General features: G+C 26.4%; 1 protein-coding gene across 1 annotated transcript in view; it reads right to left on the bottom strand.

The window, feature by feature from the left end:
• Positions 1–318: 318 nt before the first annotated feature.
• LOC135922681 (UDP-glucose:glycoprotein glucosyltransferase 1-like) overlaps positions 319–18,966 on the bottom strand; it is a 51,744-nt gene continuing 33,096 nt past the window's right edge. Inside the window, exons 30-38 of the mRNA XM_065457113.1 lie at positions 17,781–17,894; positions 17,548–17,632; positions 17,043–17,152; positions 9,279–9,455; positions 9,092–9,148; positions 8,749–8,863; positions 2,550–2,666; positions 1,316–1,484; positions 319–470 (exon numbers count right to left, since the gene is read on the bottom strand). Coding sequence (XP_065313185.1) covers positions 439–470; positions 1,316–1,484; positions 2,550–2,666; positions 8,749–8,863; positions 9,092–9,148; positions 9,279–9,455; positions 17,043–17,152; positions 17,548–17,632; positions 17,781–17,894 — 976 coding nt within the window. The 3' untranslated portion in view covers positions 319–438. The remainder of the gene's footprint in view (positions 471–1,315; positions 1,485–2,549; positions 2,667–8,748; positions 8,864–9,091; positions 9,149–9,278; positions 9,456–17,042; positions 17,153–17,547; positions 17,633–17,780; positions 17,895–18,966) is intronic.

Here is an 18,966-nt window from a genome sequence, read left to right as displayed (position 1 = left end):
GATTTTTTGACCTCCAGTGAAACTGCCACACTTTTATTATTGTACTTGTTAGCCTATTTAAAATTTTCCCAAACCCTCAATCAAATACGATGCAATGAAAACAGAGATGATATCAAAATTGAACATATTAACAAAACTTTTTCAAAATTAAAAAATTGCATACAAAATGCAAATAAAAATAAACCATTCCCTTATAATATAATGCCTTTAATAAATATCTTAGAAAAATATTGAATAACTATATTTATTATTTACAATATTATATTATAATACATGAATAATATATCATATTATAATTCGATCATAAATAAACCTTAACCAGACTCGATACAATGTGAATTTCGTTTTAAATCACGATTTTATTTAAAAATATGCCATAATTTATAAATTTTTAATAATTGATAATTTAATAATCGGGTATTAAAAACGATTGGTTTATTAAAGTTCCACGTGATTATTTGAATCTCCATCTGTTAATAATAATATGATTATATTATGTTAATATTAGAGTTATTCTGATATATCTAATGTTGTAAATATTAAGCTTTCAACTAATCTGTGATATAAGTTAATCCGATTTTTAATAATAACATTTTTGGTTAATAGAATAAACCAAAACTATACCAATGGAAGTAAATATAAAGGAAATGGTTGTGCTATCTCAATTTCGAAAGAATAATTGCCATATTTAAAAAATAAGATTTATATTAACATTTGAAATTAGATCAGCTAATTTAACAATATCGGAATAATAGGTATTCTTAAAAATACAAATGATAGAATCGATATTGGAATATTCATATCTATAAAAAGATATTTTAAAAAAGTAATTTAAATTGAATATTTATTAGGGACCTGCAAGCCCGGCCTGGGTAAAAGGACCAGGCCTGAAATTTTTTTTAAAAACCGGTTATATATTTTTAAACCAAATATTTTAAATCGCCATTATTAGCTATATAAATTAAAAATATTTAAAATCCTGGCCTGGGCGGAAAAAATTTTTGAAAAAAAATCTGTACAAATAGTACCTCTGCAGGTCTATGATATTTATTGATCAAATTTAGTTTGGATAATAAAAAATGTATGCAGATAAATGTGCATTGGTCAATAAATTAATTTATTCCTAATTTTTAATTGTATAGGTTTTAAATCAATTATGGATATTTTCTCATTTAGCTTTAACCCATTTAAAAAAAATGATTATGGATGAGCTAGGGTTAGTCTATTATATTTTAGGATTAGTAAATGATAAATCTTTTTTTTCTCTAAGTCTACTGACAAAGATTTAAAATGAAAGAGTAATTTGCATTATTACCCATATTTTTGAGGGCATCGTTTTTGTTCAAGATTGGAGTTGTAATAATGGATTGACTGGATTCCAGCAATTTGGTCAACTCTTTTATCTCGTTATCATAATCAACCCATTCTGGTATTATTCTCATAGCGCTATGTAATTTTGGTTCTTTTGTCATAGGATTGTTACACTGAGGGTTTTTTTAAAAAAATGGCTCGAATTAAATATTATTTATATCAGAGATACATCAAAATTACCTAACTTTGACCAACTCAAACATAGTTATCCTAGCTTTATCCTAAAAAATTGACTTAAACATCAAGGTTCTACCTCTGAAATGAATTTTTTAGAATAAAAACTTGAATAGCTTAGTTGAAATGAGATATTTATTATTTTAAATATTTTTTATTGTGAAAAACAAACCAAAATTATATCAGACTAATTATTTTGATATTTTGTAAATAATTTATTTATTCTAAAACTCTTTTCTGCGAGGACGAAATAAATCATTAAATAAATAACAATCAAAAAAATGTTAAGTTATCAGACTTGGTATCGGGTCTCTGAATTATATTTTACATAAATATTTCAGTTTGGAAGGCTTAGAATAATTTATTTATATAAATAGTCTAATATCTATGCATCATTTAAAAATCTAACAATTTATAAATAAAATCTTTCTTAAATCATAATCTCACTTTTTTAAATATTTGTTTAAAAAAGGAAGGTGCAGTGTATAATCTACATTACAATCGAAAATTAATTACGTGACCTTTAAAAAAAAACGAAATGCCACTCAAAAAAATAATATATAAATTCATTCCTATTCTATTTCCTATCCAAATACTTTTAAACATATTGTTTTAATTTTGTTTTAAGATTATAGAATGCTAAAGGGCTAGTTAAATTGACTACTCTTATATATAAAGTGTTCAAATAAATAAAAAAGATTATTAAATAAATTTTACTATATCAAATAGAAAAAAATAACTTGCTTGCAGTCTGATATGCGATTAAAGAAAGAAGGAGGAGGGGGAAGTAAAGAAATAGAAATTAGTAAATTTTAGCAAAAAAATCAGTGATAAAAGAAAGATAAATAGAAATAATTATATTTTTAAATTAATTTTCGCCTAAAAATAATTGTCAATCCGTCCTCACAGGCCGAAAGTCTGTCCTAGTCTAGCCCTTCCCTGATTTCTTTCGGCCGGATCCGGATATACTAAGAATGTAGTCCCAATTTTGAAATATTATAAACTAAATCTATCGTTTTGGCATTGCTTTTGGAAGCATCGTCACACCAAGTTTCGCACCACAACCATTCTTGCGGTAGAGATTTGATCATGACTTGATGAATCATGTTGTTTGGGAGATCCTTATATAAATCAAAATATATTCTTATATAAGATTCAACTAAAATTATTTCCTATACCCTGGCCCGTTGCCTTGCATGATTTCGAGATATATGTTTGTGTTAAGCTAAGTAAATAATGATGGGGGGTAAAAATTTTGAAATAGGGTTTCTTCATCTATATTGCTTTTCCTCTTTTAGTGGTAAATTCAATTATCATCATTTTGAAATATATTGGTTACCTTTAAAAGTAGCGCTATTAGCTACTTTAGAATTTTTTTTATGAATTTCTTTTCTTAACATAAAAAATATGACCAAAATTTCTAATATATATTTAATTTATTTTTATTGCATCTCAAGAATAATAACATTTCTAGAGATCTGCAAATCACGGCTCCCTATTTTTAAAAAATAATTTCGGTTCGGGATTAGTCTGGCCTAAATTTTTAAATATGATATTACATTTTGTCAAATATATGTTTAAAATTCTTGCAAGAAACAAAGCGCTAATATTTTTTATTTGTAGAATAATTTTTTCACAATAAAAAAAATTAAATTTTTCTATATTTAAATAAATTCGGGCCGGACGGACAAATAATTTTTATTTCGGGTTGGGCTCTTTGGAACAAATAAAAAAAAATCAGGAATCAGGCCGGGCATGACAAATTAGGCCCGATACCTAATTTTCATATTGTCATCCCCAAATATAAGGCGGCGATCAGAATAAGCTATGACTAAATAATCGTTCAACACTAGCACGCAATGCAGTATTAAATTTAATACACATATTTTTTATGTAAGAAAAATCATTTAAGTATTTTTAGATATAAATGCCTCTAAAGGATTTTAAATAGTGCTATTATTTATTTCAACAAAATCATCCATAATAGGTGTTAGCTAGAATAAAATTATGTAGGGATAAATGTAGACCATGTTTGCTAACTGGCCAGCATCACCCTTTAACTTTTTATCTATGAAATAAATATTTTTTAGCATATTTTGATAAAATTTATAAATAGATAAGTTGTTAATTTTAAGCATGTTTAACATCCAGATAATAATTTATAAAATACTATCATTAAATAGATGGGTCTGATGATAAAGTGAAATGTTAATATTATTTATTAATTTATAATATAATTCTAGAATAATATCTTATGACCCGTTGAAACATTATGTTTGGACTGGACCAGAAAATCAACTTTCACATAAACTCATCACTCAAAAACTATTATAGATTCAGCTTTGACTCAAATTTTATTTTCAAGATTACGGATGGGGCCAAACATTGATATTAAATTTTGTAGGAAATATTACTTTTGAATATTTCCTCGTTGAACTACTAGTCTTGTTTGATGATAAACTTTCCGGCACATCTTAAATGAAATTATATCCATTATTAATTTTTTTTATCCAGATTAAAATATTTTGCGAATTTAGGAAAAGAAAATTTCATATTATAATCATTTTTCAGGGGAATTACTTTGTCGATATGATCTGTACCAAAATTATCTTCAATATCAATCTATCGACTAAAGTAGCGCGCTAATTTGACAACACTGGTATTTTGAAATTTCCAAAAGTAAAAAACATAAGCAGTGCCCCGAAAATTTTTAAGCCTTGCCAGAAATTTTAATTTATCTTTAAACCCGAGTCCAGTCTCACTTTTTATATTAGGCCCAAGCCCGACTAAAAATTTAAATCAATTTATAAATTAAAAGTATTTTTATTAATTTATGAAGTAAATAATTACTTGCGTTATTTCCAGTGTTGTTAAACGCTACTTTTAAAAGTAGCGTGCTATCGCTACCGCTATTTTATAAAAAAATAGGGCGCTACCGCTATCGTTTTCAAATGAGTAGCGCGCTATTAGCTACTTTTTACACTATTTTGATTTTTTTTTAAAAATTTTTTACGTAACTTTATTTCCACAAATAAAATATTGGTATAAAAACATGACTATAATTTGTTACATATATATATATATATTTTATTATTGCACTTTAATAATAATAACATTTCGGTACTGTCATCCCTACATCTAGAGCGATGATCAGAAAGTATAAGCTTTGCCATACTAACTAATCGTTCAGTACTAGCACTTGAGCGCAACGCAGTATTAAATTTAATAAACACACTTTTTATATGAAAATCATAAAAATATTTAAATGAGTATTTTAAAGCATCTAGAGATTCAATAATATTATTATTATTATTTATTTCAAAAAAATCATCTATGAAAGGCCGCGGTTTCAATCTTGCTATAGTATTAGTATCGTGGTTAGGCATGGCATTTTTTAACGTTACCATCAGCCTATCAAGTTGCCCTTTAGATTCAGTTAAATTATTGTATGGCCAATTTAACTTGAAACTAAGATGAACGATAGCAGCTATTACATTATCATCATCATACAGATCTGGAAATCTAATTTATATAAATCATTTATAAAAAAAGAAGAATACCTTTTTAATTTTCAAAATTTAAATTTATCTGAGATTTAGATTCATTTATAAAAAAATATTAAAATAGCATTAAATTATGGTAAATAAAAATTTTAAAAATATAATTATTATACACAAGGTAATTAATAATATATTAATTTTGAATTTTATATTAATACTATATATTAATATTATAGAAAGGATAATCTATATTTTTCTCATTTTCCAAAGAAATTTCGCTATCTTCAACAATCCCACACATTTTTAATAACTAGATTTATAATGTATATTTTAAAATATAAATTTCAAAATTAAATTAAATAAAAGGATTATAATTTTAGATTTAATAAAAAATATTTTTTAGATGTATTTATTATGTAAAATTCTAAATTAGTAGCGAGCTACGGCTATCGCTATTTTCTAAAAAAAGTGCCAGCTAAAGCTACCGCTACTGAAAAAAGTAGCGCGCTATTTTAACAACACTGGTTATTGCTATAAAATTTTAATCATCGTTATAATTGTAAATTTAACTACACTAATTATCTTGAATATATATGATTTTATCAAGATTGGTAGGACATAAAGATATTCTTTTGGCATTAAGTATTAATCCAGCCGTTTAAATTCTTAAACCCTTTATCTGCAGGTATGCAAAAAAACTTCCTAAATTAACTAGTTTCGGAAGTTCAAGTGTCTCTTTTCCCCAAAGGATGGTACATCTTTCTGGTATAGTATGTTTAAAATATAACATTTCTGCTCAAAATTGTTAGTACTATTAAAATCTTTGCCTAGGATAGAATTTTTCCGAACTATTTTTGCAATGGTTGACCCTATCTATATTTTAAATCTCTTTTTCTGAAATTCAGTCATTTTAATATGTTTTAGATGCTTAATTAAAAATTGAAATGGCGTAAAATTTGTAACAAAATATTCGAAAATAATCTTCAGATTTTGTTATCTTGGATCAAGTTAATTTGTATAATAGTTACAAAAATAAATTATGTTTATCAGATTATTTTTCATCTCTCGTCAATTTTAAGCAAGGTTCACAAAAATATAAATATGTAATATGGTGTTTTTCTTTTTCCTTCTTCATTTCCGAAGTATCTCCACATATAACATAAATATATATATAAATTTAAGAAATCATCATATAAAGATAACAATATATATAAAAATTCAACATTAAAAATTAGATTTAAAAAACTAGATACATTCTTAGTAAGCGAATTATTTTTTTAGAAATTTTTGTATTTTTTTAAAGCTTGTCCTGATTATTTAAAAAAAATTTAGGCAAGAGCCCAGTCCGAAATATTTGGAAATTTTGGCTGGCGGCTTTGGGTCGACTTTCAGGGTTCTATTTCCGATTACTCGCATTTAAATTTTCTCAAAGTTCTTTCATTTTGCACCCTTTCTATACCTCTTCCAGGTATCCTTAATTCCATTACTATCATTTACAATGCCCCTGGCAATTTTAAGCTATTCACAACTAGCTTCTGTTTCCCTTTCGCCATCTATTTCTTAATTCTGAACATATTTCTCTTTCCTCATTTTTCAACTTGTACTCTTACCTTTTGAATTTTCGCATTACCTCCTTATAATGCATTGTATGTAAGATTCCAATTAACATTATTATATGACTCAAGGAAACCTCAATTTCAGAGTTGGGCAGTACCGCAAATTCTTATATCTAAGATACAAGATCCTTTTGTATCTTGTACTTAGTATCTTTTTGACATTTTTAATAAGATACTAGTATTTGTATCTTAGATCATTTATTCTGAAATGAATCTCATCTTTTTCATTTTCTTGACAAAAGATACAGACAGATTCTTTTTAATATTCATTTTTAAAATATTACATATCACAATATATATTTTATTTTCTTAGAGAATCTTGCATTAATTTCCTTTTTTTTCCGCCATATTTTAAATATATTGACAAACAAAAATTAGATGGAAAATTTACAACTCATATTAAGGTAGATTGATAAAAAATAGCAACACCAAAACGAAATAAGTAAAGATTATATTATATATATAATGTAACTCGATAGAATATCATTACCAATTTTATGTAATATTTTTTTAATTTGTAGGATGATTAACACTCATGGTAGTGAAATTTGAATTGGGGAAATATCCCTTGAATCAAATCCAAATCTTAAAATTTCATGTGGAAAAAATTTTAAAAATAAAAAAACCAATGTACAGGCTAGATGTAAAACCTAACAAAAAAATGCTATGATTAAACACAAATTTTGCTAAACATATTAAAGAATATTATTTATGTGTAGTTAAAAGGAACATAAATTCTTAAAAATTCAAGTTTACAATATTGTCTACATTTATTAAAAACTGCCTAAGGTGGTATGGGCAAAAGATTTTAAGGAAATATTTTCCTATGATGAATATAAGAAGTCTTTTGACATCAATATCACATCCATATTTTAAGAACTTATGGATTGCGTCAGATGATAAAAAAAAATACTTATAAAATTTATTAACAAAAGAAGCCCTAAATGTAGTAACAGAGTATATAATCAAGCCCAAACTATAACACCAATAGATTTAACATCTAATAAAGAAAATTATGTTTATTTTTCTTTTGGTGAAACAAATGTTGCTGAGTTTAATAATACACATAACATTGATTTGGAGGTTTTAAATTATATTAAAGAAAGTCGAAATACATTATAAATGTTTAATTATTATCCTTCCATTAAGAAAATTTTTTGTACATATATTACTGCAATACCTTCATCAGTTCCAATTGAAAGGTTATTTAGTTTGGGCATAATGTTAAGTAGGCCTAATGATAAATTATTTGAAAAATTTGATTATCTTATAAAATAATGAATCTATTTCAAATACTCTTTTGCAAATTAATATTTCAACCTCACTTAAAAATACTAGTCTCCCTTTTCAATCTGTGCTATGGATGGGCTAATACTAATATTAAAATGCCTGATTATTATAATAACTCAACATTAAATATTTTATTAATTATTGTAATTATTCATTTTTATTATATGCATATGTTATTTCACAAATAAATACTAAAATTGGTAATGATAATTTAAAAGTATCTTGTATTTAAGACACTCTAATTAAGCAAAAGATTCAAGTATCTTTTTGATATTTTGAAAAATACCAGTATCTATATCTAAGATTCATTTTTTCACAAAGAATCTGTATTTGTATTAGTCTCTTTCCGGAGGACCTGCTCAACTATGCTTGCTCAATTTCTCCATAATTCCTACACTGTGAACATTTTATTACCAGATCAACCTTAGCTTTACCTTCTATAAGATTTAATTGTTTTCCACTCGTCGTTTACACCTAATATTTTGAAAACGTGAGTCGCCTTAATGGCTAGCGACTTAACAAAGCTTATTTTCCTTCCCCTCCTTCAGCACTTAGTTCCTTTTACCTTTTCTTTCCTGACTAATAGACCGTATAAAAAACGATGTTTTTATACATATTATATCTAAGAATTTTTCTAATATTTTGTTACCATTATCTTCTTAATTTTTCAAAAATTTATTCTAAAATTAAATACTAAAGAAACTTTTAGCTAAGTTACATTGAGATTTAAACGACTTTTCAGTTACATATTTATTTCGTAAGTAAATCAAATATTTTATATAAGTAGTAAAATTAACTTGATCCAAATTGGACAAACTATTAGGATCCTGACTAAGACCTTGATATTGTCCTCTCAATCTATCACCGGCTGCTATTTGCCTAAATTTCTTCAAGTCTACGACATATAAGGCACTCGTTTATTATATGAAAGAAAAATAATATATAAAAACTTATAATGTTCAAATTATTACGAACTGGGTCGATTCCCAGGTAATGAAATCGATTGCAAAACTGTTTCATAATAACTACGAAATCATATAAATATAAAGTGACTAATGACATATTGTAATAGCAAAAGAATTCTACTTATGATAGATAAAGTTTAAAAATAATTTTTTATTATTTTTTTGGGCGATTTACCTTATGTGGTATTTCCGATGAGCTAGATGAGACGCCCAATATCCCGTTTTCCAAAATCTAAAACATAAATGGGAAATATGTATAAAAAATATGAGGGTCCATTTTTTACAAAATATGTACATTGGAAATATAATATAAAAGTTCTAATTCGCGTAAAATTGTAATAAATTAGCAAAAGTATTTTAACCGAAATCCTTCCATTTCAGTTCTGCTATCGCAAAAAGGAGTATAGCCATAAGGGGCTCCGTTAAGATCCAAATCGATTAAATCTTTCATATCTGCCCTCACTATCTGGTCAGCGTCGACGTATATAATCTTATCAACGTCAAGTGGGAACAAAACGTCCAGAAATAAGATTTTGTACCTACGGGTTTACACATATGAAATGGCGTTTAGTGTATTTTAAGGTCATAATATAAAATAGGTAAGAAACGGATCATATATAATCGTAATTACTGAAATTAAAAAAACGCATACAAAACGAGTTGACAAAAAAATTTTGGGAGTGGGAGTAAATAAATTCTTCATATAATTTGATAAAATAATGTAACGCGAGAGTCAAAACCCTTTATTTTAAAATCTAAATAAATTAAATATAATAGGTGTTTCAGAATGATTTTATGGCATTTCCTATTTAAATTAAAGTATATTTTGAAATACTTACACTTTTTTTCCAGTATAATTTAAGTCATTAGTCTCTTTTTTAGATTATATTTGACAATTTCTAACTAATAAATCATAAGTTTCCCTTATCCCTCGAGAAGTAACGTGCAGGTTAAAAATCTTCATGTTTTGATCTATATGGAATTAAATATTTCTGCAGGGTTTTTACAATTCCTATTTTAAGCTTAAGTGGAATTGTGCAAGTTGTTAATCGATTAAATTTAGTCGACCAACAAATGAGTAACTATAGTTATAGTCGAAAAATTCGAGTAAAAACTCTCACTAAATTTCGACTAATTGAATAGCAACTAATTTAGTCGACTAAGATTAATTTAGTCGGCTTAGTGTACTAAATCAAACTTTTGAGCCGAACTGAACCTCACTGTATAGTCGTGGTTAGTGTTGTTAATTAATCTAGTTCTTCCGACTACTTGAGATATCAAACAAGATGAACCATAGAAAGGTGACAATTCTCATATTTGTTATATTTACATTTTTTATTTTTTTTTATTTTTTGGAGCAAATGGGTAAAAATATATCGTCGGTATAGAATTAAAGTGCTCCACTCGACATTTTCAGAATTTTTTAATAACTTATTTATTCAGAATATATATAAAAATAAAAACTAGATTAAAAAATATTAATTTTTGCCAAAGTTATATAGCTCTGTCAAATTTGATCAATAAGCTTTTCCTATATTTAAGTTTAAAGTTTAATGTTGATTTTCTCATTTTAAACATTTGCGCAAGTGGAGCACTCCAATTCTAGGCCGATGATATATGTTAAATTAAAATTTCAATGAAGATGTACCATACAAAAGTGACAATTGTCATAATCGTTACTTTCTAAAATTATTTGAAGCAACAGATATTATAAACATGTTAAATTAAAATTTAAATAAGGATGTACCATAATTGTTAAAATCATTATTTTTATTCTTTTTTAAATTTTTTTGAAGCAACAGGGTAAAATTAAATTGTAAACATGTTAACCATAGAAAGGTGACAATTATCATAATCGTTATTTTTAAGTTTTTCGATTTTTTAGCGGAAAAGAGCTAATTTTTAGGCCACGCCGGTCTATCTAATTGGGCGGGTTAGCTAAATAATTATATAAAGTGCGAGCTAACGGGTTAAAAAGTTATAACAATGGGCTGGATAAAAAATTTTAGCTTTTATTTATTATTTAAAATCAATTAGGTAAACATTAAAAATATATGCTTCATAAAATTTTAACATTTTTAATACCAAAGTACCAATAACTGTTATGGATGTTATCGTCGGGAGAAATAAATGAGATAAAAAAATTTGTTGGATTTGATTTGCATAAGAAAATTTAATAATTAAATTTTAAAAACAATGTTAGGAGAGGTCCATGTCAAAATTAAATCACAACAGAAGGGTGGGCGAGATTGTTAGAGAGGAGAGCACAGTATTTAAGGACATAGCAAAACATTTAAATCTTATAGTATGGAGATTGAGTATAATTTAGCAAGATCTTAGGCTACTTAGTTTATTATAAAATTTATAAACAATTTATTTAAATTTTACATTACTTTTTAAAAATTTATTATGAATGGTTTCAATTATTTATATAAAGATCTCAATTGAGTAAGAGGCAGTGTTGTTAAACGCTACTTTTAAAAGTAGCGCGCATCGCTACCGTTATTTTATAAAAAAAAGTAGCGCGCTATCGCTACCGCTATCGTTTTCAAATGAGTAACGCGCTATTAGCTACTTTTTAAAAAAAGTAGTTAAAGCTACTTTTTACGCTAATTTGATTTTTTAAAAAATATTTTTTACGTAACTTTATTTCTTGTTATTATCTTCACTAAATATTCTATATTTATATGATATTATAAAAAAATTATAGTCCTTCAGGAATTTAGATTCATTATCTGTAATCATCTTACATCATAAGTCTGACAGCCAATTATTCTTTTTAGAGCTAATGCTGCAGATTTTCGTTTTAGATTTTTTGGATCAATCCAATGTGCGGTCACTTCTAAATAAGCTCTAAAAATATGAATATCATATTATAAATCAGAAAATAAACATTTTTACTTTCTGTTACGCGTCCAGCAATCTGCTGTTGTATAGATGTAGGAGACATCTGTTAGATTTAATATTAAAGATTCTTTCATTTCTTTAAAGCTATCCAAAATTCTTGCCATCAATGTCTGCCGGCAAAATATATTGGTAAGTGGAGAAAAAGTGTTTATCATCTTTATAAAAGAACCATTATCCACCAAGAATATAATAGTTGAACAGTATCTATTATAAAGTTCATTATGACTTTGTCAGCCAATTTTTGAGATACACTTGGTGTTGATGAATCCAAATTGCTTAATTTTGTTTGAATTAAATTTGATTTGGAAGTGGATGTATCTTCTTCCATTACCCCAAAACTTTTGAGATATTTTTCAATCTCTTTATAATTTGAGGTGTGAACAGCCTAAAATTATAACAGTAATACTTAGAATAAAAATTATGTAGGAGATAAGTACATAAAAATGATTGAAATAATTATTTTAAAATGTTTTAAATAATTTAGATAAAATTTATGAATATATAAAAAAATGATTGGTCTTTGATTTAAATTTATTTTAAAAATTAAGGATTTGCCTACACATTGATATTAAATTTGTTTAATATATTACCTTTAAATGTTTTTTCAAATTAAAGCTGCTTGTATGATTTGAGAATATAATTTTGCGATACATCTTGCATCGAAACCGAAATCCAGTAATAATTTTTTCTTCAAGATTCAAGTATTTTTTGAATTTTGGGAAAAGAAATTTCGCTATCTTCAACAATCTCACACATTTTTAATAACTAGATTTATAATGTATATTTTTAAATATAAATTTCAATTTCAAAATTAAATTAAATAAAAGGATTATAATTTTAGATTTAATTAAAGACAAATAGGAATGTGTTTGAACCTAGAAAATATGGATTTGCTATTATTTTGCATTATAATTGCAAATAATATCAATAAATAATAATTTTATATCATAAATATTTTATTTAATGTAATAAATTACTTATCCATAATTTAAATTGAATATTTTTTTATACTTACTAAATTATAAAACTTTTTAAGGGGTGTAGTAGCACTGTAACTGAATCATTTTTTTATTGGAATAAGTTTTAAAGAGAATTCATGTGTTCCATTATATATTTTTGACTTTTTTTATACAGTAGCAGTATTTTTTAATATTTTATTGTCATAATTTTCACTAACTTACTTCCGACCCCATTGTAATATTTGTATCTGAAAAATTTATTGGGTAATTTTTTAGAATGGTTTCACAAAGATTTTAATATCTATTTGGACCACTTCATTATTTAGCCTGACATTTAACATTTGAACAAGAATTAAATTAATTCCCCATCTTATTGTTCATTTACAATATATTACATTGAAAAAGATTAAAAATTTGTAAATATCCTTCTTGATCTCATAAAATTACCTCATCCTTATACGGGTGAGGAAATACAAATAACCTATTATCCTTGAATCTTTCAGGATTCAAGATAAAATAATGTCGATAATAATTGACAATGCCAAAAATTTCTTATCATCAGTGTCTATAACGGAAAAATTTTATATGGATAAATACGATTCTTGCATATATGACCATATATGTTTGGCTCATATACTAAACATAATATTGAGTGCGGGAATAAATATTTTAAATAGAAAATGAGACAAATTTGTTAAAAAATTGCATAAGTTTCCTAAATTTATGAAGGAAATGGATTTATCAGGTGGGACTCGTATACCATTAGATTTAATTACAAGATGAAATTTCAAATTCTTAATGATTTCCACAATTAACAAAGTAATAAACGCTTTTTTTTATTATTTTAAATTTATAAAATATTGATGCGGTAAATAATTTAGGCAAGAAGGGCAGCCTTACTGATAATCAAATTTTTATAAATAATGAAGAGGCCCAATATTTAATAGATATTGAAATTTTTTTGAAATCTTCTACAAAATTACCCAAGAATTCTATAGATACAAATACTACATTTGAGTAGGCAGTTTTATTTATAGATGAAATTGTTAAAACATTAGAAGAAGTAGAAGTTAGTGATAATCATGTCAACGAAATATTGAAAAATGCTACTAGTGTAATGTTAAAAAAGTAAAAATTAATATGGAGCACATGAATTTTTTTTAAAACTATATCGTGTTTGGTTTTTGCCCAAATTTATAAATAATGCTGAATATTTCAAAAATTTCCGAACGTTATATACGAAATATAGCAGTATTGTCCGAGTAGAAGTCATACCTTATTCTGTGCGTATACATAATAAACTAAGAAGGTAAATATGATTACATAGTTATATATATTTGTCTATTATTTAGGGCTGTTTATGAGTTTCCAGATCCTGTAACAGACGAAATAGTTATATAATAAAAGAGGAAATAGCTAGTCTGACAACCAATGTACTTGATTGGTGGCTTAAAAACAGCACAATATATCCAAATTTATTTCTAAATACCAGAGGCTTTTTGGCCAAACAAATTAAGAGTGTTGCAAGCGAGAGAATTTTAAGCAAGGTTGTGGAATGTATGACTTAAAAACGAAACCGTCTTTCATCCATCACCAAGTAAAGTTTATTCAATGATTGCTGGGGCATCGAACTTTAATAATGATATTATGTTAACATTTTTAAATCTATATATTTTTTTCTTTCAATAATTTTTGTATGGTAAAAGCGGATTTTAAATAATAATATATTTCTATTCTGTAAGTTAATTGACTAATAAATTGAATTAATTTAAATGTGTTTTCCTTTGATTTTTATATAAGTAGATTTTAAATCAAGAAATTTATTTATAAATAAAATAATAGAATGGAGATAATGTTATAAGGGATATTCAATCAAAAAGAAAGAAAGAATGTGAAATGAAATTATAAATAATTTTTATAGGCTATTCGTCTGACCCCCGCCCAATATTTATAAAAAAATTTTAAACCATGCTTGCTAATATTTAAATATGCTCCTTCTTACAATTTTTTAAGCAGCCAATAAAAAAAATGATTCAATTACAGTGCAACACCCCTAAAAATGTTTTATAATTTAGTATAAAAAAATATTCAATTTAAATTATGGATAAGTAATTCATTTAAATAAAATATTTATGATAATATAAAATTATTATTTATTGATATTATTTGCAATTATAATGCAAAAATTATAATGAATCACATTTTCTAGGTTCAAACACATTCCTATTTGTTTTTAATACCTTATTGTAATAGAATTGCCAATATTTTTATAACCAATTTGATAACATTGGCAAATCTCTTTGTCGTTTCCACAAAAGCAGGATGGTGAAGTATATCCTCTTACTAAACTGAGATCTTTATATAAATAAATGAAACCATTCATTATAAATTTTTAAAAAGTAATGTAAAATTTAAATAAATTGTTTATAAATTTTACAATAAACTAAGTAGCCTAACATCTTGTTAAATTCTACTCAATCTCCCTACTTTAAGATTTAAATGTTTTGCTATGTCATTAAATACTGTGCTCTCCTCTCTAACAATCTTGCCCACCCTTCTGTTGTGATTTAATTTTGACGTGGATGCCACCTATTTCTAATATTGCATTTAAAATTTAATAATTAAATTTTCTTTGCTTTTAGGTGGTGTTGTTCACCGGCTCGTTTTGAGCCGATTTTTAAAACGGCTAACTCAATATTTCATCCAGAATAGTATTACGCAAGTCTGAAGATTTTGTTTATAGAAGGAGCAAAGGTTTGGACATCTATTAGCGAGATCTCAAGGCTTAGGCAATATTTTTCTAGCTAAAATATTGAGTTAGCCGTTTTTAAAAATCGGCTCAAAACGAGCCGTTTAACAACACTACTTTTAGGAAAACGGGTAAAATCATATTTTCATCCATGTTAATGCAATATTCTTCCAAGCAAATCGAATCCAACAAATTTTTTTATCTCATTAATTTCTCCTGACCAGAGACCTGCAGAGGTACCATTTGCACGCGACGGCCTGAATTTTTTTTCAAAAATTTTTTACGGCTCGGCTCGGATTTTATATTTTAAGGCCTCGCCTGGCTTTTTTTTTTAAAAAAAATTTTCAGGCCCGGCTCGGATTTTTTTAAATATATTATATATATTTTTTATTTTTATAGCTAATAATGGCTATTTCAAATATTTTATTTTAAAATATACGGGGCCCTGATTTTTTTTTAAAAAAATTTCAGGCCCGGCCCGGGTATATTTTAAAATTATGATACAGCCCGGCCCTATAACCGGGTCGGACTTAGGGCCGGGCCTGCAGGTCTCTGCTCCCGACGATAACATCCACAACAATTATCGGTACTTTGGTATTAAAAATGTTAAAATTTTATGATGCATATATTTTTTAATGTTTACCTAATAGTTTAAATAATAAATAAAAGTTAAAATTTTTTAACCCGTCCTCTCGCACTTTTTAAAATAATTTAGCTAACCCGCCCAATTTTGGACGGACGTGGGCCAAAAAGCAGCTCATTTCAGCAAAAAAATTAGAAAAAGCTTAAAAATAACGATTATGAAAATTGTCACTTTTCTATGGTAAATTCTCATTTAAATTTTAATTTAACATGTTTACAATTTATAATTTTATTCTGTTACTTCAAAAAAGATGAAAAATAACGATTATGACAATTGTAACTTTTCTATGGTACATCCTCATTTAAATTTTATGCAGGTTCGGTTCAAAAATCTGATTTAGTCGACTAAATTGGTCGACTAAGCTGACTAAATGGGTCGACTAAGCCGACTAAATAAATCAACTTAGTCGTTTAAATTAGTCACTTTAGCCGACTAGTGGCTAAAGTTTTTAGTCGAATTTTTACACTAAAAATGTCATATAAAAATGGCTGTATGAGGTCATTGTATTGAAGAATTCATTTAGTAGTACTTAAAATACAGTATAAAAACCCTAATGAAAGATATAATTAAATAGATTACGTTATATAGATTAAAGGCGCTATTACACCATAGTATTTAATCTGAAAAAGTCACCAAATTTAATGGCGTTCTGTATTGAATACCATATATAAATAATATGAATCGTTTTATTATCTATCAACTCCTCAACTAAAATTTGAATAATATAAGAGAAGGAAGGTGGGTAGCTTCCATATGAAAGGTGAGGCATTTTGATATTAAGAGAAACTTTAAAAATATAAGCATCATTTAAGACGAGGAAACGTTTAGATGATATAATTGAATATTTAAGAAATAAAAATTAAGGTACCCCCATATAATTCTTTGTTTTTCTGTTTGTTGATTCAACCATTGAGGCCATTTATATTGCACTAGTTCATATTGAAAGTTGTAAGCATTAGCCATTTTAGGTATATAATCCTATATTGAATCATAAATATAATGTATAACATCCTTAAATTGAGATTAAATGTATTTCTTTCATTTTTATTTATTTTAGGTATTCATTCCTTATACTATAAATATTAGAGGGGGGGAAAGGGCAAAATGGATAAGCCTAACATATAATAAATACTTCTAACCCTTGAAACCTATAGAATAATTGGGCTATCAATCATATAGTATATAAAATGGTAGATCCATTCAATCAGTAAGCGAATCTTTTAATCGCAATTATCTTTCTATCATAAGAAGTCCCCCTCCCTCCCCTTCTCAAATCTTTAAGGATATTATTAAGTTAAAGAAGGGCTAACAAATATTAAAAAAATAGGCATACATGCTAAAATCAAGTAAATTAATTGATTTTTAATTTAAACCTTAAATGATGGTGATAGATAATTTTTGAGAAACCAAAATTTGACTGGATTTTTCGTGTGCTTTAAAACGCTCAACATCATTATCCTGCGAGGTAAGATATCATAATAAAGGTTACTTTGGCTACCATAAATATTATAAAATATTAAATTTTATATAGGAATTCATTTAAATTATTTCGTACAAATGCATCATATTGAATATTTAGTAATGTATAACTATAATTATATCAAACTTCAAAAATCTTTCGTATAAATGTCCGGAGGCCACCGAAAAGATGTTGATAGTGCTTTTGTTATTATCGCTCGAAGAACGATTAGTGCCATTATTTATTTTCTTGCCTTTTATTCTACAGAGTTTTTAAAAGTAAATTTAAAAAATAGCACATCACCTGAATTAATGATAAACTCGAAATTTAAAAAAATATAAATATCAATGTTGATAAAAGCTACTTTCAAAAAATAACGCGCCACCGCTATCCTTACTTTTCGAAATAAATAGCTAGCTGGAGTTAATTTTTAAAATAAATGAAGCGCTAGTATTTAATAATTTCAAAAAGTATGTTTTACTTAAAAAAATAATATTTGGAATTCAAACATTAAAAAATTGTATCAATTAAGATGCGATTATTTTTTTTTTACATTTAACACATTTAAATAAAATTATAAAGTAATATCAAAATAAAATATATAAAAAACGCTAGATGCTTCTAGCTGATGGCCCCGTGGTTTGAAACGCAGTGTGACCGACATATCTCAATTGTATCCTTTGACATAAAATTCTATATGAGATCACCTGAAATTATGCGCAGTGACAATATTAAGCTGGGCGGAATGGACCATTATACATGAGCAGACCGTTTCGCATCTTCATTAAGTTAGAACTATAGTGCCCCACCCGTGTTAAAATATTATAGACATTAAGCAGGTGGGTGGACGGGTTTAAAAATTATTTTTTTGTTTCATAGTAATGCGTATTTTATGTTTAAGTAAAAATTTCAAAATCATATAAATAAAGAGCCAAAACAGTCAATCAAATAATTTTAAAAAATTGGGCGGGCGGGTTAAGCAAATTTTTTAAATGAATAGGCAGGCAGGCGGATAAATTCAAAAAAAACTTGTGCGGGCGAGAGAGTTAAATTTCTTTATATTTGGTGAGCGGGCTTTCGTTCGAGTTTAAACCCGCACATTACCTATCTCTAGTTCCAACTCTATTAGAGAGGAAATTAATATGCATAATTCGAATCCGGTTGATTTTACCGACACAAAAAAATACTCTAAATTACTTAATTATGTTTTTATACCAAATATTATATCTTCCCTTGGACATATATCCAATGGAATTTTTTTTAAATAGACCGAATTCAGTCATTAAGTCAGAACCCAAAGAATTTTCTAAATATACAAATTATTATTTATAAT

This window comes from Gordionus sp. m RMFG-2023, chromosome 1, assembly GCF_954871325.1.
Source record: "Gordionus sp. m RMFG-2023 chromosome 1, tfGorSpeb1-WG-v2, whole genome shotgun sequence".
NCBI lineage: Eukaryota > Metazoa > Nematomorpha > Gordioida > Chordodea > Parachordodidae > Gordionus > Gordionus sp. m RMFG-2023.
The sequence above is the reverse complement of the archived record's forward strand: the minus strand, read 5'-3'. Positions and strand labels throughout refer to the sequence as shown.